The sequence below is a fragment of the Lates calcarifer genome, linkage group LG1 (genome assembly GCF_001640805.2).
Source record: "Lates calcarifer isolate ASB-BC8 linkage group LG1, TLL_Latcal_v3, whole genome shotgun sequence".
Taxonomy (NCBI): Eukaryota; Metazoa; Chordata; class Actinopteri; family Centropomidae; genus Lates; species Lates calcarifer.
In genome coordinates this window covers 24,622,998-24,648,651 of record NC_066833.1, presented here as the reverse complement: position 1 = coordinate 24,648,651, position 25,654 = coordinate 24,622,998, and the positions used below count along the sequence as shown (strand labels likewise).

At 38.5% G+C, this 25,654-nt stretch overlaps 1 protein-coding gene across 1 annotated transcript in view; it reads left to right on the top strand.

The window, feature by feature from the left end:
- LOC108897188 (tensin-1-like) overlaps window positions 1-25,654 on the top strand; it is a 157,484-nt gene that overhangs the window by 107,324 nt on the left and 24,506 nt on the right. Inside the window, 12 exon segments of the mRNA XM_018696672.2 lie at window positions 53-102; window positions 4,060-4,231; window positions 5,592-5,642; window positions 5,728-5,850; window positions 8,300-8,364; window positions 9,611-9,694; window positions 10,415-10,527; window positions 10,629-10,689; window positions 12,272-12,347; window positions 14,736-14,865; window positions 15,146-15,211; window positions 15,913-16,029. Coding sequence (XP_018552188.1) covers window positions 53-102; window positions 4,060-4,231; window positions 5,592-5,642; window positions 5,728-5,850; window positions 8,300-8,364; window positions 9,611-9,694; window positions 10,415-10,527; window positions 10,629-10,689; window positions 12,272-12,347; window positions 14,736-14,865; window positions 15,146-15,211; window positions 15,913-16,029 — 1,108 coding nt within the window.

The following is a 25,654-nucleotide window of genomic DNA, read 5'->3' as shown; positions in this document are numbered from 1 at the left end:
CCCGTATTTACCCCAGTAAATGTACCCCAGTATTTTTCTTTGTGTTTTGCAGGGCTCAACAAAATCCTCAAAGAGCATGGAATCACGGCGCAGACCATCGAGGTAGGAGCCCCTCTCTTCTCTTCTCTTCTCTTCTCTTCTCTTCTCTTCTCTTCTCTTCTCTTCTCTTCTCCTTCTCTTCTCTTCTCCCTGCAAGTTTCCCATAAAAGGCTTCATTTAGCCCATTGGACTGCATTTGTTGAGTTATTGTAGGAACTCCTCTGTTTTCCCCAAAAGTTCAGAAAGATAATGAAGGAGGTGAAACAAATATTACGCAAATCCTCCATCACATTCAGCCTGAGATATAAAGCATTTGGAATGAAATGTTTCGAATGTAATAGGATATTTGCTTTTTTCTTTTTTTAAGCAAAACAACATGCCCTGCCATTGAACTGAAACTCACACTGTTTTGTTGGACAAAAAGATATTTGGTGTCAACCCCTCTCACCTCAGTCCCTTGGGGAGTCACAGATGTTGTGAGTTGTGTAATTAATGTGTTAAACTTGACCCCACAGCAGTTCATGTTGAAGTGCTATGCTAAGCTTGAGTGACAGTTTGATTCCCTCACAGTAAACCCAAAGAGTTGATACATGGTTATAAAAACATTTCAACCTCAGAAACATCATCACTTTTCACAGAATATACAGAGTATGTTCGAGTTCATTTGCTGAGTGGATTACAGTCACTTTCCATCCATATAATGGAAAAATCCAAATATTTTCAAAACTGTACAACTGCATAGTTATATGACAGTTGTCTGTTATGTAATACTCTGGCTGAATGAAGTGTCCAATAGTAGTAGATCCAGACATCCTTTTTTACATAAAGACACTTTGTATCTGCATGGAGGGTTGTGTAGCACAATGCTACACTGCTGATCCACTACTCTTAAAAAGTGAAAGTTAAATCAGGAAGTAAACATTAAATATCAAATGAATACACCACAATTAGCAAATAGAACATACAAGAAAATAACTACAAAGGAATCTCTTTTGATAGGTAAAGGTGAGCAACGAGCAAACAATTCTTGTGAGCAACGAGGCATGGAACTGCAAATGTTCTTGCATAAATTATTAGATTTTTAAATGTTGCACAGGTCCTTGTTACACTTTCCTTTAAAAATGCAAGTGTTTGGAGGATGAGCTGCTTACAGGTAACTGTGTGTGTGATTTCAAAATAAATTTTCAAACCAACATCCACTGCTAATCCAAAGGTTACATCAACACGTAGCCATCATGCCATAATGACGTAAATTTGCAAAATTAAGTTAAAATTGTCTTTTTCTAAATGAATGACTACAAACTGTCACTGTATTCTTAGGATTAACTGGTGATATTCAGTCAGAGCTTGTTTTAAAAATATTTTCTCTAATCACATCTTCTTCAATATTTAAGATTTACTTTAAAGTGTCTGGCTAGGCTGCCACTTTAAAGCTGCATCAGTTAATTGTTTTTGGCCATTTGGGGGCGCTATAACAATCTGTAAACATGGATTTTGTGACCAGCAGCACAAGTCATTTTACCAGTTGTTTGTTTATAAAAATATATATATGGAATTGACCAAGTCCAAACTGACAAATCACATGATGCGTTTCTGCAGGAAATGTCATAAAGTCAAATGTTTACTTGATACATTGTACCAATAAAAATGATCAGATCAATCAAATCAGTACTTAAGTTTAATCTAGACTGGTCAATCAACTTAGTTCCTGAGAAACTGGGGGTATTCATCAATCAGGAAGTATGAAAGGTCTGATCACAAGTTTGGATCAAGTAGGGCTCTCAGTATGTTAAATAGTGGAGACAGAAGTCCTGGTTGTTCTAAGAAATATCTGGCAAGATTTTTCACAGCCTACTGTCTCAGGTTTCCTGATAAAACATCCCTGCTTCACAGTTGGTATTGGTCCAAATGCACAAATGAGATCACTGCAGCGCTGAAATTGAGCGTGTTGAGATAATGCGTCATTCATCAAATGCGATAGGCAAAAAAAGGGGCAATCGCTTCATCTCTTAAGCTGATGAGAAGCAGGTTGGAGCCCAGCTGGTCAGCGCAAGCTGATGGATCTGGAACAGAACCAAACCACAGGTCTATATTGGCCCTGACTGCACCCAGAGGCAAAAGACACATACATATACAGGGACAGACTGGGAAATAGAAAGAGCAAAACAGAGAGAAAGAGATGAGAGAGAAATCTAGGTAAAAGAAATAGTAAAAACAAAAAAACGTTTTTGCACTCACAAACACAATCTTCAGCTAAATTCGAAAGTTAGATGTTTGTCACAGAACATGAAAGAGAACATGTGTGACATATCAGTTTCTCCTTTATCTCTAGTGATGAATAATTTCCAGTAAGCAAGTTTTGAGTGGCTCCAGATGTACAGTACAGTGCAGGTTACACTATTATAATAAGTATGGTAAGGCTGAGATCCTCTCCCCCAGACATATGAGCAATTTCCTCAGGGGCTACTCACTGCTGACAAATGTGGGAAATATGCAGCAGTCTGGGCTCTAAGGGTCCAGACACCCTCTCCCTTAACCTCTTCATCTCACCCTCCATGTTTAGTTATTTCACTCACACCACCTCCTTACTGTCTCTGTAGACATTTTTAAATGAAGATTCACTTAAAGAAATGACAAATCTGTCATTACACTTTTAAAGTTAGAGAATGCTATTGAAATATGCTAATTCATTTTATTGCTGAGGGTTAGATGAGACAATCAATACCATGGTCATCTCTGTCCAGTAAATATACAATGGCCTAGCTTAGCGTAAAGACTGGAAACTTTCATTGAGATCATTTTGCTACACATGTTACGCTGACTGTTTGGAGATATTTGATAGACACATCATGCTCACTTCTCCTTTTCATCCAGTCTTTGTTGCTCTTCATCAGAACTCTCATTTTTTTTTTTTTTTTTTTTTACCTCATTTGACACTGGACAAACCAGACTTGTATAATAACATCCCAGCCAACTTCTACCCAAACACTTTCCTCAGCAATGACTATCATGTTCTGTTTGGTCTGTTAGGTGCACACGCTATTTTCCTTCTCAGACAGCCCAATTGTAACAACAAGACATGTTTGGCGCAGAGGGGAGAGCTTACATTTTCGAGGCAAACTTGAATCCCTCTGGATTTATGGATGTCATTGTGGATGTGGTATTTATGTGGCGTATTGCCATTTCCATATTAGGATACTGGCTCCTTGGTGAAAGAGTGTTGTGTGTTCAACCGAATCTGAAATGTAATTTGTTGAATTAGGGGCATTCAGGACTTTCAGTGTTAGGCCGCCACAAATTTTTATGTCTTGATTCAAAATAAGTGACTCTATGGATGTGGAATGACAGGAGTTAAAGCACAGACTAACCTGAAAATCCTTCCAAACATGACATGTCATGTGACATGTCTGTGAAAGAAACAAGTGTTTCCATATCAAATCACGAGAATGAATTATGAGGCAGTTGCGTCATCTGAATTAAACATTTCCACCAGAAAATTTCTGTGAAATAATATTCACTTGGAATAATTTAAAATAAATCTATTCTACACTAAAAAGAATTGAAAACATTTTAATGTAAAGAACAGTCTTATTGCCTAAATCATAAAGTACAAAAGAGAAGACCGTCCATCATTTATAACTAAGTCATGGTGAATTAGCTATGTTGGTCGATGTCCAGGTGTAAAGTGTAGTCAGGGGTAGGAAATCTTCTCCCTTTAGAGAAAGTGATAAATAGAAATGTATAAATTGAACTGCTATCCACAGAAAGCTGTGCTCACCAACTCTATGCGTTTTGGCATTCTCATCCTTGGTATGCTATACTCTCACACACCAGTAAGCCTGATAAACACGAGCACATGTGTATAAATCACATGCGCTGCATTACTTTGGGTAAATTCCTTCAAACAGCTATCTTTTGCAGTCCAGCAGTTGTTTTGATTCTGCACAGTGGGGCCACTGATATGATTTTTTTCAAAAAAATCCACTGTGAAGGGTAAATGCATCTCTATTTGTCTGACAGGAGTGTGAGTCTGCTGCAGGCCCTGGAGGAGAGCTACGAGTTGGACCTGATCTACATCACAGAGAGAATCATCTCTGTCTCCTTCCCCAGCAGTGTGGAAGAGCAGAGTTATGCTGCCAACCTGCGGGAGGTCGCTTCCATGCTGCGCTCCAAACACGGTCACAACTACCTGGTATAGTTTCCTGTGTACATCTGGATGATCCTGGCAGTGAATATAGCAATTAACTTTTAAAAGAAATGAAGCAAATGAAGCAAATGAAGCAAATAGCGTGAACTCAGATGGGAACATGAAGTCATTGGAGCTGCCCAGATCAGCCAATCATCAGCTGATTTTCCTCAGTTCCAATGATATACCTATTCACACAGCCGAGGGACTATGTAACGTCTGTATCTGATCACTGGCCACTGTGCAAACTGAAAACTCACTGTCTAAAATCCCAGCCATCTATCATGCTTTAGATTTCTCCACATTTATTCACAGAGAAAACCAAAGTTTACGTAGTAAGAGTTGTTCTCAGTATTTAAACATTTTGGATGGTAATTTCTTTTTTATAACCCTTTGAAAGCTAAGAACACAACAGCAAAAGTGAAAGGGAATGGATTAGACAATATGTTTGTCTGCTTTAACATACATTGCTAATGTTAGCATGGCCAGGTAACTTATCTCGTAACCTTGCATTACTTACAAGGCCAATAGTCAGCTTATCAATAGCCATTATTATGTTGGGCTACAGGTTAAGTTAGATGGGCCCTGTTTAGGACTGACATACACTGTGTGGAAGTTGGCAACATTACTTAGTAATAACTGTTATATCAGAGTTTTGGTTAACATTAGCAGCACTGTCCTTTATATTGTATTGGTTTGTTGGTTTGCCCTCATCATTCTTTTCTCATTCACGAGTGAAGAATTGTTTGAAAATACAAACGATAAAGCATAAATCTAACCTTTGGGTTGTATGTCAAAGTAATGTATACTTTACTGATGTATAACACCAGAACTAACTTTCTCTACCCTGCAGTACAGTGCAGCTTTAGCCTCAGCCTTTGTTGCATCATTAACATGCACTGTATTAGCATTTTATAATGTATGTAGCCGTCAAATGCACATGTAAGAGTCCTTTTAAGAGTTTCTCATTTACTGTATTGAAACATTTAAAATATAGAATTGGGGATGGAGTTGTCAACTAGCATTGGTTAGCTAGCTAGAAAATACATGTCTTAAGTCAATCACCCTTTTTTCAAAACTTACCATGAATTTTGAGAGGTAAATTTACCAACAATATCACTGTAAACTGCATAAAGCTTTACAGGCATAGCAACAGTAACTAAATGGGACAGAGATTAGAGAATGGTTGGTTCATTCAGATTGAGCATCCCTACACTCACACTTACAGCTTCTAAACCAGTCACCAAGCATTTCTTTAAAAAACCAACAAAGGATAACCTTTGTAAAAGAAAAGAATGACCCACAGGCAAAGATCATGGATATTGTAACATTTCCGCTTCTCTGTCTCATTTTACTTCTTCCTCAGCTCTTCAACCTAAGTGAGAAGCGTTATGACATCAGCCAACTTAATCCAAAGGTAAATCTGACAGTTTCTCTCCCCTCTTCTTCCATGTATTGTATGACCCTCAGTCTGAACAACATTCTCTTTCCTCCTTTCTCAGGTGTTGGACTTTGGCTGGCCTGACCACCATGCTCCAGCCCTGGATAAAATCTGCAGCATCTGCAAGGCCATGGACACCTGGCTGAGTGCGGACAGTCACAACGTGGTGGTCATACACAACAAGGTGAGACTGAAAGATGAGAGGATGCTGTGAGAAGGGGACAAATTGTCTCCGGACAGTAGAGGGTGCTCTCAGGCCCTTCTCAGGACCTCCACTTCCCTGGAGGCTGCAGCTGTTTTCTGCTTTTGTGTCAGTAATGACGTCCTCCCCGAATGAAACACTGACACTGAGGGTGGAGTGTTTGTGTGTGAGAGTGTGTCTCTTTGCGTGCTTGTTTGGGTTGGATTGTGCAGGACGAGGGTTAGGAAAACACAAATTAGGGAGGTGAGGCATGCCACTCATCACTGCTACTTAGGTTTATTTTCCCCTTTACCCTTAACAATGCCATAAAAACTAAGTTGACCAATATTTTCTTCTTGTTGCCTAAACTTACTTGCATCACGTTATACTCTTGTGGCAAGCCGCACTCATCTGGCTCCTATGTATGCTGACACAAATCATAAAAAGTATATCCAAATACAACTACTAGGCCGATGTCCCAGATGTAATACCTAATCATTTTCATGTTAACCCCACTGCGTTCCCGATTGTGTTTTGCAACATAAGAATTAACCATGGGATCCTGAACCTCCATGCCTCATTCCAAGATGTTCCCACAGGGAGGTTACAAACAAGTCTGCTGCTATAACAACTGGTGTTATTTTTCTGAGAGTTGAGTAACGCTGGTGATGAGAGTGTGGGCTTAGAGGTTGTGGTGGTCACTAAGGAAGCAGGCCGTGTTGGGTTTCCACATATCAACAAATCATTTCCACTGGGCTCCACGCTGTTTTTAAGTGGCTAAAATGTTTATAATGCGGAACACACTTATTCTCTACAGTGATCCTTGTTTTAAAGATGGATAGAGTGTGTGTATAAAATGAATGGAATTCAAGACTGGTTTGCTGCCATAGTAAGATGTGCTTGGACTTATTTAAGTGAACTTCCCATTAAATGCCAGTCATTTTTTGACCATAAGTAACAGGTATTGTACTGTATTTAGGGTTGCAAAGGGGTGGAAAATTTCTGGTAAATTTCCATGAGAAGTTAAGCTGGGGAATTTTGGAAATATTCCAAGTTGGAAACTTTTAAAATAGTTCACGATTGATGCTGGATAAATGAATAGAAACAGGTTAGATGAATAGATGAACACTCGCCAGTCAGCTGTTAAATCAAACTATAACCTACAGTCTATGAACAGAAAACTGGCAAAAGGCATAAGAAACAGCATCACAGTTGAGTTAACTAGCACCATGGCAGCTAACCTCTTAAACTGAAGTCAAATCAATTTTTAGTTATACAGCACCAAATCACAGCAGAAGTTATCTCAAGGCACTTTTTAAATAGAGCAGGTCTACACCGTGCTCTGTATATCGTAATATTTTGTAAAGAGACACTCACCATGAGCAGCACTAGGGGACACTGGCAAGAAATTTCCTTCTAAAAGGCAGAAACCTTGAACAGAACCAGACTCAAATTGCCAATGAAATGGCTTTAGATAGCTTACATTTAGTATCTCTGATTTACCAGTCAGGTAGCTACTGTATAAACACATTTTGTTTTATTTTTTGCTAGTTAAACTTTAATACCAGAGATCAAATATATTGACCCCAGTAATATGATCCAAACTGACTTGACTGGATGTAGTCTGTGGGCTCAGATGCAGTAGTGTGGCTTTAATAGTCCTGCTGTAGTGAGCAGGATTCTCAAAATGATCTGTAAATATGATATCACTATCACTATCACAAACTGATATCACTAATGTAAGCAAATCTTCAAATGGGGAAGCTCTTTTAATGAGTATTGAGGTATATCCTACTCTACAGCCTGTAAAAACAGCATTAAAATGTCCTCTGTGGCTCTTAAGGTGGTCTCTATAACCCTGATGTTGTCATCAAGTTATCTCAGCTTGGGCTCAGAGACTTTAAATGAACAGAAAGCCTTTTTTAAAAAAAGTTGATGAATGAAGTTTGAAAGATGTAGGCATTTACAGATTTTACAAAAAGCTAATTATAGCAAATGTAGGATCTAGTGTTTTTGGAGCCATAGCCATTGACCCATACAAAGGACTAAGAGTCAGGATATCATGGCCTCTGCCTCATCCATTTAGCCAATTCTTCATTTATTTTGATCATTCTTGTTTTAATTGGTCTCGTGTGAGTCCTCCTACTTTTTTAACAGCAGAAGTTTTAACACCAATTTACTTCATTTATAGTGCCATGTCAGTGCATCAAACAATCTGTAAATCTATTTGGGAATTGTTGCATTTTATGTTTTGAATGTGTGTGGTGAGGCTACAGTTTGGTTCACATTTAGAACTTGAATTGTGCATTTAAAAACAATGCCAGAATAAGACTACCTCAATACTACCCTGATAACTTTATTAATGAAAATTGTCTTGTATGTTTGTTCTGGGGACACCAACATAACCTCGAAGATGAAATCTGAGGTTGACTCTTGCTTGATGTCTTTTCAGGGCAACCGGGGCAGAACAGGAGTGGTGGTGGCAGCCTACATGCATTACAGCAACATATCTGCTAGGTGGGTCTATAATCCCAACTATTATACACCAATCTAATAACCCAAAAGAGAACTGAGTTTTTGTACACTTTGAGAGAGGAATGAAAGCCAGAAAGAAAGGAAGTGAGAGGGAGCACAAAGATGTGTCTGTAATTTTTTGGAAACAAGAAAAAATAGAAAGTGGAAAACAAGAGAGAGAGGGGAGACTACACGAGGAGCAGACATGAGAGGAAAAAATAGATAAGCCAGCATTGTTCATCACAAGACCAAAGCCCACATCTGAAGAACAGACAGGGATGTGATGAACAGAGGGAGGAGGGGTAGAACATGAGACTGGGGAACAACACTTTTATTTGGTGAAATCCAAAGACAAGTATTTGATATAATAATTATGAGCAGAAAGCAATGAGTTAGTTATAATAGTTGCTGCATCATGAGACTTAGATTATAAGTGTCCTGTTTTTCTTTATTTTTATTAGATTTGTTTTTAGATATGCCAAATTACACTGACATTCTGTTACAGAAACCAAGGAGGAGTGCGTGCTTTCCTGTTGTTTTTAAAACAACAAGTCCTCCCTGTGAAAGTATTAGACTTCTCTGTCACCCCATTATCCCACAAGTTAATTTAAAACTTTTGTGAAGTAGCTTTAAAAGCTTAAGTAGTAACAAAATGCCAGAACATAAATCAACTGCAATATTTACTGTATAAATTTTATGTAAAATTATGCATTGTGGATAAATATGTTTTACTCTGTGCATAGAGGTTATGCAGAATTAGCTGTCAGACATAAACTCCAAGGACGTCTGCAAGATCTTTGCATACATGATGGACATGCATGTTTAACACTGCATAACATTTTTTATGGATGGCTACATTGAGATTCAAAGTACATTATATACATCAGTTTTTCTGTAGTTTTTTTTTGTTCTAGGTGCATCTTGTTGATTTATTTTATGCTTATTTTTGTGTTGACACCTGTGTGCAGTGTGATGTTTGACATGCTGTAGGAAGGATTTTGAGTGGAATATGTGATTGCATCCAAAATATTTTCAGTGTGCAGACTTTTCAGATGTCCAACACAACATGACTGAGCTTACTGTGAATGTTTTTTCCTTTGCTAGTGATGATTATCAGGTTACATAACTATGATAATGCTGTACACATACAAGTTATTATACATTTTAAATGCTGTACATGGCAGATACTACTGCTTTAAAAGTATATTTAAAAAATGTGTCCTTACCAAACTTTTCTGTTGGAATGCAGTGCTGACCAGGCACTTGACAGGTTTGCCATGAAGCGCTTCTATGAAGATAAAGTGCTTCCTGTGGGTCAGCCATCACAGAAAAGGTCAGTCCTACCTCACTCCCTGTTTACAGTATGAGTTTAACCCCAAAGTAACCTTTAAAGCTGCAGTAATACATTTTGAGGATAGTGGAACAAACTGCAAACACAACACTAACATAAAGTATAATCTCTTGATAAAGTTGTCCGGCTCAAATTTGCCTGTTTTTATGTTCAGCAGGCACTGACCAACAATAGAATTAAACTTAAGTTGTGTTTCTCTCCACACAGTGAAAACAGCTATCTGCTATAGCTGGAATTTGTGTTAATAGGAACAGAGTTTTGGGGCAGGAAAACCAAAACAATCATTCAAAAGAGGCCTAAAAGGTGCTAAAGAACTGCAAGGGAGGGAAGGGTTGGGTAGTAATTCTTTGTGTGTTTGTTACAACTAGCAACCGCTTTCACATTACACTAATGTGAATTATTTAATTCTTTGGTAATGTAAAAAAGTTGATTGGTGCAGCTTTAAAGTATTTAGTTTGGTCTTAAGGTCTAAAAAGTCTAGATCTTTGGTATAAAAGTTGGTTACTTCCAAATGGTTGACAAACTGAAAACATTTGTAGATAGTCAAGTCAAAGCCATAGATTGTGTTTCTTTGTTGTAATGAACACAGTATTATACCTTCATCCCTTTGTTGTAAAACATAAGAAATCGTGATATAATGTGACAGAAGGGGACCTAGCAGTATGTTAATGTCTTCCTTTTACCTCCCTCTGCTGCGCTTAGGTATGTGGAGTATTTCAGCGGCTTGCTCTCTGGACACATAAAGATCAACAACAAACCCCTGTTTCTTCATCATGTCATCATGCATGGCGTCCCCAACTTTGAGTCTAAAGGAGGTAAGTGTCATGCACAGATACTCACTCATACTCACTCACACATAAGCATTTTCCTTTTACCGAATTTACTTTTGACCAACTTTATAAAAATTGTGTTCCAGGTTGTCGTCCTTTTCTCAAAATCTACCAGGCCATGCAGCCTGTCTACACATCTGGGATCTAGTAAGTCCTAAAACATACTTACACTCAAATGCTTTTACAAGATTCTGGGGATAGCAAGCTCGTAATGGCTCAATAATATAAACCCTGATTTCCTTTATAGCCTCTCCCCTAACTCCCCTGCCCCCTAACATACACACACATCATCCCTCTTGCCAGTTTGCACTCACATCATTGTATTAATCTAGCCTCCCCAGCTGTAGGCTCTTGTTTCCCTACTTTAGATCCCGCAATCACTTCTAGTGTTATTTGTGACTGGAGAGCCAATGAAACAGGCAGACAGGCCTGTGGATGCCTGAAGGCTTTTCCTGCCAGAGGACCACACTGGTTCCCAGGGCCAGACAGGAAACAATGGGTTCTATGGCTTTCTGTTGTTGTTTTGGGAAGAGGGAAAGCTTAGTGGAGAGGATAGGAGGGGAAAGCTGCACTGCCCTCAGATGGGTGAGGCATACAGGCCACATTTACACAGTATATGACACTGAATAGTAAAAAAAAACAGCTAGGTCCAATCAAAAAAACATGCATGCTAAGGTCAGATCATGCATTTTCCATTAATATCTTCATCATAAAACCAATTTGTAGATTCAAATTTTGCAACCCACAGCAGCTTGGCTGAGGTATTATTAGCATGGAAGATGAGACTCAACAATAGAAATGATACAATATTGCAAAGTTGACTGGTACTTCAGGAACTGAATGAAAAGCCAGAAGCACAAAAGTAATTATAATATTACGCAGCCACAGAAACATCAGCATTAATTTGTCACATTTCTGTCCACCTGACAACAAAAAACAGCTGCCTGCTACAGCTGGAAATAACGTATTAAAGATCTGTGTTTGTGGGCCAAACAATGAGCTGAAAGATGCTCACAACACTCTATAAAGCTCAAGGGAACTGCAGAATCAGATCAAAATTTTCTGTGGGTTTCTTCCTAAAAGCAGCACCTTTTACAGTATACTCAGTCATTTGATCCATTGTTACTATTAAAATACTTAGTGAAGCTTTAAACTCCCTCTGTTCTGCCTGTATTTTCTCATTTCATTGTAGAGTAGTTATCAAGTGTTACTGTATCAAGTTACTACTGTAAATAGTAAAGCCTGCTGATGCTAGACTATTTCTACTATGTCCAGTCTTACAATAATGTCAATACTATAAACACTTTTACAGCATACACTAGTAATGAAGTGTGAAACAGCCAGAGCACATATACTTCCAGACTGTCAACCCCTTAAAGCCCAAATCACATTCCTCCTCATTTTCTCTCACATGCTTCCTATTAGCACTCTCCACCCTTTGATCCTACTCTCCCAGTTAGACAGTCATGTAGACACTAATACCCAAAATTAGCCCAGATCTGCTCCATGGTTATGCTTTGTAATGGCCATTGTTAGAGCAAATAAGGGGTTGTTAGTAGATGATGTAGATCATGTGCACATAGTTATACCCGGACAAGTAACATCAAAAAGAAAAAGTAAACTGATGCAATAGAGTTATGTCAGACAGTGCTGTGTTTATGTTCACAGTAATAACAATATTAATGTAGGCAGAATAAATATCTAAAACTGTGGCTTTTCTCTTTCACAGTAATGTTCAGGGCGACAGCCAGACGAGCATCTGCATCACCATTGAACCTGGTCTTCTCCTGAAAGGGGACATCCTGGTAAGCATAGCACACATATGCAACAGTAACCAGTGCCCTAGTGATAAAGATAGCAAAAGAGAAAGAAAGTGTCTCAGCTGTTTGAATCACATTCTGTGAATTAAAAGTAGGAAATAAGAAACTTACACTACTGCAGATTTTTTTCCTTGTGTGTAGAGCCAATAACAGGGAAAGTTTATTGCCTTGCTTTTTCCAGTGTTTTACATCTGCCAGAAAAAAAAAATCTAAATGGAAGCTAAAAGATGATTCACGTAAGGTACCAATGAAAGCATCTGTACAAATACAAAGAGGATGCACTGATTTTATTGTTTATTAGTATTGAGGGAATCCTGTTGGTTTTTCCAGTCTGACACTGGGTGTATGTACTGTGTGCATGTGCTACAGCAGTTTATAGTATCCATTTACAGAAAAAATAGGGCCATAAAAACCTGGGGAAAGACAGTTGGCCATGGTCCTATACCTCAGTTTATAGACCCTCATTAGCCCACAGTATGTTTCCTGGAAACTGTGATGTCAAAATGGTAGTGTACTTCCTTTCCAGCAGTGTTTTTGGATACACTGTGGACAATTTTAATATGACATAACATCAGGTAAAGGCAAGTTGAATGTCAACTTGATATTTTTTATACTTTGGAAAGGTCTTTTCAGATTTTGAGGAATTTTATAAAATCACACTTGATCCATTTGTATTTTTAAAATGAAGAAAAAAGATTACAAAACAATTGAACCTGTGAGGGCTCATGATTTCAGCATGGAAAATTTCAAAGAGGGCGCTTGCTGTGTGCTCAAGATGTTCAGTTCCCATTCAGAACTAAGCTCATATCTCATCCTTTATTTAGGACAGACTAATGGATTCTGCTGAATGCATCATCTGACTGAGCCACTGTCTGCTGATGCTTGTTATTATTCAGATAACACGGAAAATGTGAACTGTGGCCTTAGAGCCAAATGGGAGAGGCATTAGTCAGTGTGAAGTGTGCCCTAGCATTTCAAACTGCAATGGTGTTTGTACAGCTCAGTTGAATTGTGGATTATATGACTATCAAGAAATTACTAATTGTTGAATGGTTAGATTAAAAAAATATTTGCAGAAGAAAATCTTTATAAACATGATTTAAACTTTGGTTGGCTGATTTTGGCTGTTTTATTTTATCACTGGCCAGTTAGTCATTTTGATTCCAAATTTGGTCACTGTCTGACAACCACAACATTCATTCTTACACTTAACTTATGCTAACATTATAAATAATCAAATCAAAAACAAGGGGGAGAGGGCCTTGGTTCATTTTTATCCGGTGTGTGAAAATGAAAATGTGTTTGGGTTCTGTGTTGTCTTTTTTGCTGTCAAACTTGGCTCACCAGTGTTGTTTTCCTTGTGAAATGGACCCCTCAGTGGGAGGTTTACCATATCCCAGAAAGCTATGCTAAGCCGCAGGACATTTCACTTTCCCTTTCTTTCATCCACAGTCTTATATATTTCGGTCTTATTTGGGTCCACAAGTAGAACATAGATTTGTGGCCAGTCCCACTTATTAGTTCTTCCATCAAATTTTTACCTGTTCTAAGTAGCAAGGTAAATTCCACACATGTGGTACTTACCCCCTGAGAAAACACACACACACACACGCCCTAACAGTAGGATGTTTATCAGCTGACCATTTTTTCATTACTTTACAGTCATAGCTTGTGAGCTGCAAGTTGCCAAGGTTAAGATAAATATTCCTACAGTACCTGTAAATGTGAGGTCCTTGTAAAAGCCTAACAGGTCCAGGCTGCACATCAGGAAACAGCAGGAGGGAGAGAGAAGATTTTCCTGTGTGTGGTTTTAGTATTGCTCTTAAAGCTGGTGTTCTGGGAGAAATGTTATGGATAATAACGTGTGAGGAGGCCATTACATTGTAAGGGGGATATATATATATATATATATATATATATATATATATATATATATACATATATATGTAAAGCCTTAAATGCTTTTACTAGCTCTGAGCCAGTGTGGTGAAAGACCTAGCAGTGAATCAAGTTGACGTGCCTCTGGCTCGTGTTTCACAAAGATCATTTCATATTGTGCTCACTTGATATTCTGAGTTTATCAGCACTAAAGCAATATTGAGCTCAGCTTATAGGAATGATTTGATCCTGCAGTTTATTTGGCTGAAAACAACAATTTTTCTCATCAGAGCTGACACATTTGATAAATAAGCCATATCCTGATATCATTATTTATGTGATATTCAGTGCACCAGGTGGAGCTCAAAAGGCATCTGTCCAACTGCAATCCAATCCAATTTAACCGATCTATTAAACTCTGTTGGCACTGCTTGATACAATACAGTCATTATAGCAGTAATGTTTGAATTTCTTCCGATATTTTTCACATTCCAGCTCAAGTGCTACCACAAGCGCTACCGTAGCCCATGCCGAGATGTTATTTTCCGGGTGCAGTTTCACACCTGTGCTGTTCACGACCTGGGGATTGTCTTTGGAAAAGATGAACTTGATGAGACATTCAAAGGTAAAAGATCTGGAATAAAATGGGTTTCTCTGAATCTCTGCATTGACTGCCATTATAATCTTTTTTGCAAACCATAACATTTTGTGTTGTAGTGAATAGCTAATGAGTAAATCTGAACCTCTGAAATTTTGTTTATTTTATTCTATAAATTTTATTCTATTACTCCATGCATAAATACTGTATTCAAGAAATATGTTGCACTACAATCTGTTTGCTTATATATTTTTGCTTCTTTAATGACCCTGAAAACTCAGGTTCTCTTTTTATTTCTTTAATACAGATGACAGGTTTCCAGAATACGGAAAAGTGGAGTTTATTTTCTCCTTTGGGCCGGAAAAGATTCATGGTAAGAATCAATGTGTCTGGTTTTACTGGATCATTTCCCACACATTCTTTTTCATTATCATACTTATTTTTAGGACTCTCTTGTTTTTAATTGACAGTATATAATGAAGAGACAGAAGTGAAGATATTGCAGTTGGTTCACAACAATATTTCTGATTTTCTTTTTGTTGTAAAAGTTTGTTATTGATTATTCAATGAACATTCAGCCAATTCCAGTCATATCTGTTATAAATCAAATAAAGGGAATTAAATGAAAGGAAAAAATTTATACATTACCGTAATTTGAATTGACAAAAATTAGGCCTTTAAGGTACTATATCTATTTTTGCTACTGCTACATAGACAACATTAGCATCAGCAGCGGTTTACTTACCAGTCTAGAAGAAGCATTGCAAGTTCAGCATCAAACTTAATTCCTTTTCTTGCCAAGAGCTGTCTCTTTACTTTTTTTTCCACTGAAGTTAGCATGCTAAGCAGCTAGCCCCGACCTGTCTCATAAGACCACTTTGCAATAGTGATTCACTGTAGCGTCCAGTCTTGCCTCAGTCGAACATGTGAGGATGAAGAAGTGGCATTGCACAGAGGTTGTATTTGAAACCTTTTCTCTTGTGAATGCAATGACACATTTTCACATTCACATTCAGTTTTGTGATTTATAGATATTCACATTTTCTGCGCTGCCTTTTTGTACTTCTGGTCAAGGTATGGATCACCTGGAAAATGGGCCGAGCGTCTCGGTTGACTACAACACACAGGATCCCCTGATCCGCTGGGACTCCTATGAAAACTTCAATCAGAATTGTGAGGACACCACAGATGGTGAGTAGAGATGGATGATGGATACAATGCACACAGGCATTGTTACACCATTGAGTTCAAACATAATGTACAGTATATACTTACAGCACTGTTGAATGATATTTTCTTTCTGTCTTTCACATGAGATTGATATTTAAGACTGATTGGATGTGAAGCTTTTGCACTATTTTGCACCCATAAAAATTCAAAATAAAACCCACACAAAGAAGGTAGAACCCCTCCCTCCTACCCCTCTTGTGTGTTATAACCATCAAGCCTAATATGAAATAATCTTCCCACAACCTATGTTTAGAAATTATTCCAAGTGTCAGATTTATGTAACAACCTACATATCACATTCATCTAACTGCATGTGACCCATAATCACTGAATTATTTTGACACTTTTTGTCAATTTTGTGTCGACACATCTCAGCAGAAGTCAATTGTAACAACGGATGACCACACAAGGTCTCATTAGCTGTCAGTATCAGTTGGTGGACATACTCCTCTCATGAACCTCTGAGTGAAAGGTCACACAACATCAGTCTTACACAAACTGTGCGTGTGACTGTGAAATTGCGTGTTAATGTGGTTTAGAGGAAGTGGGAATGCTATTCAGGTCTCTGTCTTTCTTTCTGTCTCTTACACACACAAACACCAACACACACATAAACAGCATGCAACCAAGTTGACCCCTATAACAGGAGTGTTTTTGTCTTTGTGCGTGACACAGAGGAGAGATTCAGTGTATGTCCTAATAGAGTTAAGACTTTTTTTTCACACTTTCGTCTCCTTTCAAACTCCTACATGACAGGGTCAAACTGAGGTTACATTTAGGTTCAAACTGGAATGTTTTATGAAATAGCGTAGCAGTTGTGTATACAGGAAAATACTGAAATTATGGAGTATGTAGCATTTTAGTATCCAAAAGTATCCAAAAACCCCCCAAAGGTTTCATGCTTTCCTAGATGTAAATAGTAAATCACGCTTTGAAAGGGAGGAGAGACACTGGTTCTGCTGAATTCATTTGTGGTGAAATTATGACAGCAGAGAAGCCAAAGGCCCTGTGGGACCTGACTCTATTGCTTTCCAGAGTGCAGTACAATACATTCCTGGGTTCAGCCACAGGCATGGACAGAGCCTTCCCATTGAGGGAGCGGTGGTCACTCTGTGGCCAAAGTGCTACTTTCTCCAGCACCTAAAAAGGAAGAAATGCTACACCCATAGCGATAGCAGTTAGCCTGTTGTTTTTCCTTCGAAAGTGCTGCACTTGTTTGGATTGTCAGCTTGTTATAATCACTGGAATGACTCTGGGCAGATAAAAAACTGATATGTATTGTTAATGTTTTTAAAAGAGGAATTTACTACGTCCTTGTAATATATTACATGAAAAAAATCTATAACCTGGTAAATGCATATAGGTATCATATGTTCAAATGTAAATCATTATTTACAGATACAGCAATTCATGTATGGCATGATCCAGAGGTTAAGTTCTCACCTGGCACCTGCAAAGACCCAAAGTGGCAGTTTTGTCTCTGCTTGCATCAAAATGTTGCATCAGACTCAACTGTCAGAGTTTACAGGACATCCTTCTTGAAATGCAGTGGTGAAGAAGTATTCAGATGCTTTAGAAGGATCAATACCATAATTACACATAAAATGCTCTGTTCCTGTATTCATAATATTACCTATATAAAAGTACAGATGTATTTTCAACAGATGTAGTATCAACAAAATGTACTTAAACTATCAAAAGTAAAAGTACTCTATATGAGGAATGGTTTGTGTCAATGTTAAAATGATCACATATTATCGATTTGGTATAAGCAGCATTTTGATCTAGTATCTTTAACTACTTATTAAAGTGGTAGTTAAATTAATAGTAACTAATAATTCTCAAATAAATACAATAAGTACAATATTTTTCCTTAAAATATTGTCAAGTAGAAGCAAAAAAGAAGAAAATGGAAAAGCTTCATTATCATCAAGTACTTCATAATCATTTTATGTGAGTACCTGATTAACTTTCCACCACTACCAGTCTGTCAGTAAACTCTAGTTAACAAACAGAAACACAAAGAGTGAAAAATGCATCTCTCAGTGTCTGTAATTTAAAAGACCAGTCACAACATTACTAGTTGATTTTTGTGAAGAAGGAAGCTTGCTGGATATTTAATTCCCTTGATTCTCCCTATGTTATTTTATTACTCTCTCAGATAGTCAAAAGTCAGAGGTTACTTGGCTACCTTCTATCAGTACCCATAAAGTATCTACCCTGCGCTTGGCAGCAGCTTGAAATAGGCCTTGCTAAAATAGCATAGGTGTAAGTCGCCTCTCATTCTGTTTCAGTGGAGGTAAGCTTGTATATGTGTGTGCATGCTTGTGTGTTTCTAGTCCAAGCTGTGTGCCTCATCTTGCCCTCTGTTGACTGATGATGATACTGTGGTCAAATCTAAATTTGACTTCAATGAGATCACACGCACATACATGTACATACACATACATGTACGTACAAGTACATTTCAACTACAGACATTTAAAAAAAAGCACATGATAAACACAAGCAAGAGCACATATGAAAAAAACTGCACACAACACATGTAATCACAAGCTCTTATTTAGCTACTTGAGACTTGGAGTAGTTGATAAGACTTCAAACGTGTCCCATAATAGCCTTTTGTGCCCTAACTTTATTTACTACTTTTAACTATTCAGCCAGCACAGTCAGAGTGATACACATTGCATTTTAAATGAGCTCAGCTTGCAAATGGCATTTAAAGTCAAAGTTTAAAATGGTTCCCCCTCACCGAAACAAGAGAGAAAGGGTTTCCAGGAGACTGGAGCGTTTCCACTGTCATTTGGCTCCACATTTGTTAGTGCTGAAAAGGCAGTTAGTTCCTCTGACAGAGTGGCTTTCAGAGCCAAGAGGGAAAATGGGAGAGGATGTATATCCTCTCAAGTGTTAGTTAGAAATAAAAAGTATTGTTGTTGTTGGGTTTGCAGTTTGTCTGGAAGGCAGTTGCTTTTCTGTGGAAAGCACAAGGCTAATTACATCAGTTCTCTGCTTATCAAGGCATTGCATAAAGCTTACAATTATAGGGACAATGTTATGTTAGGATCACCGCTGGGTAAGTGATGTCTATGTGGTCATTGGTTTCCAAAGATTGATGTCGACTTTCATTGTGTTTATTCCATAAAAACAGCTACAGCTGTTGTGGGTCCGTTTCTGCACAGGGATTTTTGTCATGCCTGCACCTTGCATAAACAGGAACAAGAAAATTTACAAAACATCACAACAAAAATTCACTTATGCAGAAGTCACCATAGCTTTTATGCACAATTTGATTATTAGAGCAAAGGCACTTAATATCTCTAATTATCAAATCCACAACTTGATGTTAGAAACCAACAACACACTATGTGAAGAGCAGATGTGTCAGAGAGCCTCAAAGCTCAAGCTCTGTATAAGCAGTGAAGAGAGCATCATAGTTTGACAGTGGGCATTGATAGTCATTTACAGAGTGACAGCCTCTTGTGTTTTTGTTTACTATTCAGTCCCAGTGATTGACTCAGCTGGCCAACCCACTGCATTTTTGGGATGGTAAGAGGGGAGAGATGAGACAAATAGTGAGATATATATAAAGAAAGAGAAGAAATGGATGAGAATGAACAGAAGCAGATTTCATGAGACAGATGTAGAAAAATATTTTTTTTCAGTCATATCTTTATATTTAATAACAAAAAATGTCACCTTTGACAATAGTCAGCTGCTTTGAGTTCTGTCTAAAAATTTGGATTCTGATGTTTTTGGTTGTATAAAATACATCTGCATCATTCACACAAAGTGATAATATTGGTAAATTTTGCATTTTTGTACAGACCCAATTCATTAAGACGAGGATTTGGCTGTGGAAAAATATAAGTTTAACACTTCACTGATCTGCATTCAGTATTGTGGCATTGCTAATTCTTTTCCATTTCCCTGAGGTGCTGAACAGACTTGGTTCATTTGGTCCAAATTATATCTTAAGCAGTCTTTTTTTCTCCTCTTTTTTCATATATTTGTGGCTGTATTTTATGGTGCTGTATCTTGTGAGGCACTTTGAAAGGCAAAGTTTATCATTATCATTATTACTACTTCCTCATATTTCCTTTCTGGTTCAGATAGACTCTCTTTCCCCAGAATCTCTCTCCCTCCTCTGAGGAGTCGGAGGAGTTAAAGGCAGACTCCTCCACTCGACTGTGAAGCTCTTTTGTGTGCACATTCACAGGAGGAGGAGTGACCAAGAATGTCAGTGTGGGTATGTGCATGCTGCTGCTCAGCACAGACAGATAGTTTCTAAGAGTTACATGGTGAATTTGCGTCCAGCATTTCTTCAACTTTCCTGAAAAGTGAGGCAGCTGACGCTTTTTTTTTTTTTTTTGAGCTTCGACAACTGTTGAAGAGTTCCGCCCTTGAACCTGTGTCCAGTTTGTCCTCTACTCTTTAGAACGCCGGAGAGAAAAGTTATCACAAATTTAACTGCTGACGTCTTTGACAACATGTGAGTAGCATGCTTAGCATTGTAGATGAGGAGAAACTTTTTTTTTCACTTAATGTGGAAATTTGCTCAATAAATTACTGACATCAGGTTGTCTATTATCCAAACACTTGGCTGCATTGTGTTTTATTTGTTAATATTTTTTATTGCTCCAACCAACCATCCTTTGAGGCTTAATCTTTTACAAATGCTTTTACCCAAAGTTAAGGCACTTAGCAGGACACATACAACTAATAAGAAGCAGAAAGGAGCAGACCCCCCCCCCCATTAACTTAACTTATTTGGAATATTGAATAAATGAAAACTGTAAGACTATCACCCAAACTGTTGTGTATAAATATTCATTAATTATCCATGACTTCCTGGATCAAATGTCGTCAACTTCATTGCAGCAATGTAGACGTGTTCCAGATCTCCACAATATTTCATAATGGCTATAAAGACCAAAACTATGAAAATAAGACTCACGTTGTCACAAATCAAAATGTGACATGAAGTTTTCAAGCACTGTGGCAGTTTCTAAGAAATTAGTCCAGTGTCCCTGATTTCTCTATGTAAGCTTATTTTCAGAATCCATTATGTTACTGTTTATCCAAAGTCCAATATGCATTTCCCTGTGTTGAGTCTGTCTTTGTGTTATTTTGCACTTTCTCTCCAGGAGGTCAATACTTCCTCTTTGTTCCCATACACATTAGTCACAGGGAGGTGTCTGTATTTTCGTCCCCACAGTCTTAACTTATCCAACAAAAGGGACCATATCTTGACCATGTCTGCCCTGTTGGGAACAGACTATTTGTTGCTGCATTCCTGTAACAAGAGATTGGGGTTCAAATGAGTCAAATCAAATTTAATTGTGTATTTGCATTGCTTGTTGAGCTACAGACAGGGGTGGGGTTGGGGGGAAGTTACATAATCCTGGTGGAGATAGAAGTTGATGCAACAGAGTGATATCACTGCTGAGACTATGTTTGGGCTCAATGGATGACTGGGATTCAGAAGGTCTGTTGGCCCAAGAATAGTTCACAATCCAGGTGAGCAGTAAATTACCACAGAAATCAGTGAAATATAGCCATTACTGATTTTAAATTGATGCATTGTTTAATAGTTTTCCATTAAGTAGTGGTGGCTAAAACTGCTAATACCAGAGAAGTGAACTACAAATTACAATTTAATCTGGTTCTTCAGCCACTTTCAGTATCTGAATTAGTTTAAAAGTAATCCTTGCTCAAATGGTATCATGTTGTCTCTCATGCTTGTAGAGTTTAATCATGCTGAAATGCTAATACTAATCTGATACTCTGAATTGCTCAGTCACAACCTCCTCTTGATTGACCCCAACAACAGGAAGGTCAGTGGTCAGGGTCAGCTGCAGGGTAGCACCCTTGACCTGGAGTCAGTTCCTTGCTCATGGTCCCTTTCAGCAGGGTAGGTACTTGTTTACACTGTGGCATGTACATCTATTGGGTTGGATTCTCACTTTCTCAGTCGATCCATTCTGCAGATATTGTTATGTAGTGTATGTGGTAGCCAGACTGTTCCAGATGAGTTGTTCCATAATTAAATGATTGAACTTATACATGTCTGCATGAATTGAGTGAGCTTTGAGTGTGAACATCAGGTTCTGGACAGCAGCTGTCCACCACTTGTGATATCAGCTAGCCTGAACCTTCTTCCATCTGACACTTTTCAGTGACTGTGACAGCCATCCCTCTGATTCTATAAGTCAGTGTTCAATGTGATCTCACTGAAACAGACATTGTCAGGCTGTGGCATTTCATCAAGAGGATGCAGAGGTGAAACGTCTGGCCCTTTGTGTTGGCAACAGGCTTCCATGCTATCAATCCCTCAGTCTGGTCTGAGGCTTTGGGAGGATTAGGCTGCTTTGACTCCAAACTTTGTCCAGCTCAGGTTGCGTAACAGCCAAGACAGAAAAATAAAGGCCTTCTAGTAAAGACTGCATCAGACACAGAGAGAACAAGTGCTTTGTGTTGTGGAGTGCCCCCGTTTGGACTCTGGCTCCGGGGGCACAGGGACAGGGTTTTCTGCCAGGCAACAGTTACTCACTTTGTGGCAAGTTTAAATGAGTGTGTGATAAACTGAATACGATGGCAACCTCTCAGAGGATGTTTAGCTTTAGATATAACAGAATGCAATGGGTCCTAACTTTTTTGTATTCAAAGCATTAAAAGTTGAAGTTCATTGTTGGTGAGGTATGCTTGTGTTTTTGTAGAATAGTGTGAGTATTGAAGAGGTTTCGGCAAGACATTGCTAATCCTGAGAGAGAAAGAGTGCTAATTATCTGCCGTCCATAATGTGTGGGAATGAATGAGCGGTCTGTTACCTCCTTACAGATGCAGCTTTACCCCAGCTGTTGGCCAGACTCTCTCTCTCTTTCTCTCTTCCTCTTTCTTATTCTACAGCCATTTTTACACAGCTGATCTGGCTAAAAATGCCACAGCAAGGCCAGAACATAATTAATCATGATCATTTTCCACAAGCTCTTCTTATAAGATTCCTTCTTTATCCATCTTTTATCCAGTATTGGTGTCTTTACACTGTAGGAGGAGGACCTACAAAAACCATGCTGTCTTGTGTGCCTAAGGAGTGGATAGACACATACGATGAAATATACAAGGAGAGTGGGACTACACTGTTATTTGGGTCTACTGGGAGAAGTGGCCTCTCCTCCCTAGTTATTGTTTTGTTTTTTGTTTTTTAAAGAGAGTCCTATTCATGGGCTCCAGGCTTTTCTCTTATCATAACAGTTCTTCTCTTCATAGGAAACACTGTTTGAAAAGGCAGCATTTTACTTATCCATTGTACTGCCAGTTATGTCAATGAACATGTGCTGGCCAAGTCAATTTTTATCATTTGTGTACCTGTTTCAGTCAGGATTCCTCTGGGGCACATGGTGGTACCAGGTCAAACTGCTACCCAGATTCAGTCCCTGTTAGTGGTACCTCAGATTTGGTCATGTGAACCTACTAACTAAAATCAGGAAGGAAGGAAACTAGTAAGGGATCATGCCCTTATCCCTGCACTAGTGACTAGTCCTACTGATTGTTCAGGGCATCTGCATGGATGGGGATCGGTCATCTTTAGGTCCTTGTTGACAGGTGAAAGCAAATGACTGGTGAGACCATACATTAGCCAAAGAAGGGACTGAAATGACAGTGAGATGGGCTGACAACAAAGGAATTGGTTGATCCAAATTGAGGAGAAAATGATGGAAAAATACATTCAATAGAAACTCTTGCCACTACTGCCTCATATGTCTAATTCTCTTTAAAATGCTACACAATCACCACCTAGAAAGGGCACAGAAATACCTCTTCATTAGCTTGGAACAAAGACATGCTTTTTTTGTGCTCTGTGGAAAATTCTACATCCCAATAATCACTAAAAAATTTTGTTGCTGTAAAGAATCATATTGATATCATATTGAATCATATTGATTCTTTACAGTGGCTGGTCAGGAGCAAGACCAGTTTGTGTCTGAAGCATTTACTAGGATAGCTGATTATAACACTGGCTGACAAGAGTTGCTTTCAGGAGGATCTGTTTTAACTATCAAGGCTTCAGGCAAAATGTTGCGGTTCTGCCTTTGTAGTCTCTCCAGACCAAGGCTAGTAAGAGTAAACCCTTCAAAGCCTCTCCTCACCTCTAGAATGAGATAGCTACGGCCAGCTCATCAGACGCTCTCCTCATTTGGCCCTCAAGATTTTCCCTTTGCAACCCTGCTGCTAACGACTGTTGATTACTTTTCCTGAGACACAGCCTCATCCAGAGTGAAACATAATGCTCTGCGTGGATGAACTGTCTGGCTGATATATAGTGCATAGAGTGTGTGTGTGTGTGTGTGTGTGTGTTGGTTTTGTCTGTGCATTTCTGTTTTTCACTGGTATTTGTGCTAAATATAGCACTGACCACAGCTTACTAGTGGCAGGTTACAGTTTATGTTGTTGAGCACATTTACATATGTTGGCCTCTTTACTCTTAGATATTAAAAATATTAATTTCATTTGATTTTAACTTTGAAGCATGGACTATAGATACTACTACATCTAGCCATGCTATAAAGTCAGTCATGGCTAATTTCTGAAGGACAGAACATCACATACTGATACTGATCAATATCACAGTACTGCCTGTTTGAAACCTCCCTCCATTACCTTCTCCTTTGTTTCCTCAATCGCAGCAAGTTTGCACTCTCTCACATCGATTCACAGTAATCTTTGATGAATTTTTAATGAGCTGCAGGGCAAGTGTTCATTAAGCTAGAACAAGTTTCTGTACTTACATTTGACTAAGCATTATGGGGCTATGGATGTTGGCAACAGCTAAACTGCACTGTACTGTACTTGTATTGTATATAATGTATCGTGTATGCTGTTGTGCTTGTGTTGTGTTGAGAAGGCCCATTCAAATTCATGTATGAAATCCCAGCACTGGCATCATTAGCATTTAGCATCATCTGATTGATTATTGTGTTTGTATTGCGTATAGCATGAGATTCAATTGAAATAAATAGTGGAAATGAATAATTTAGTATCGTACGTAAGTCTAAAAATTAACCCAGCTCAGAAGATGTTATAGCCTTTTGTATAGATCATTAGATCATAAGGCCACAGTATTACTTTAATAGGCTCTCACTTACAGTAAAGGCATGCTTTGTGGCCAAATCAATAGTTATTATGGCCATTATTTATTTATTTGTTACCAAATATGGCACTAGGGTATATTTATATACTGTCACACCACCGTGTACAGCTACTGCGGCTTTAAATTCTCTTGGGCTTCTTAAATGTAAATACATGTAAGGTTTTATTCTCGTCCAGCTATTAGTGGTTGTAGCAGTTGAGGCCTGAGGGGACATTCTCAGAAAATGTTTCATCATTGCTTTTTAGTAATGTCACACTTGTGGCTAGTAGACATGGACCCCCAACTGTTTTGGAATGCCCACACACTCTCTCACACTTCCACAAGCACAGAGCGGCACATGGTGTGTTTGTCCATGTAAGCTAGAGGGGAAACATGCTATTTCCGATGTGGAGGGGATCTGTTGCCATAGGGGTCAAAGCTCAAAGTTCAGAGATTAAA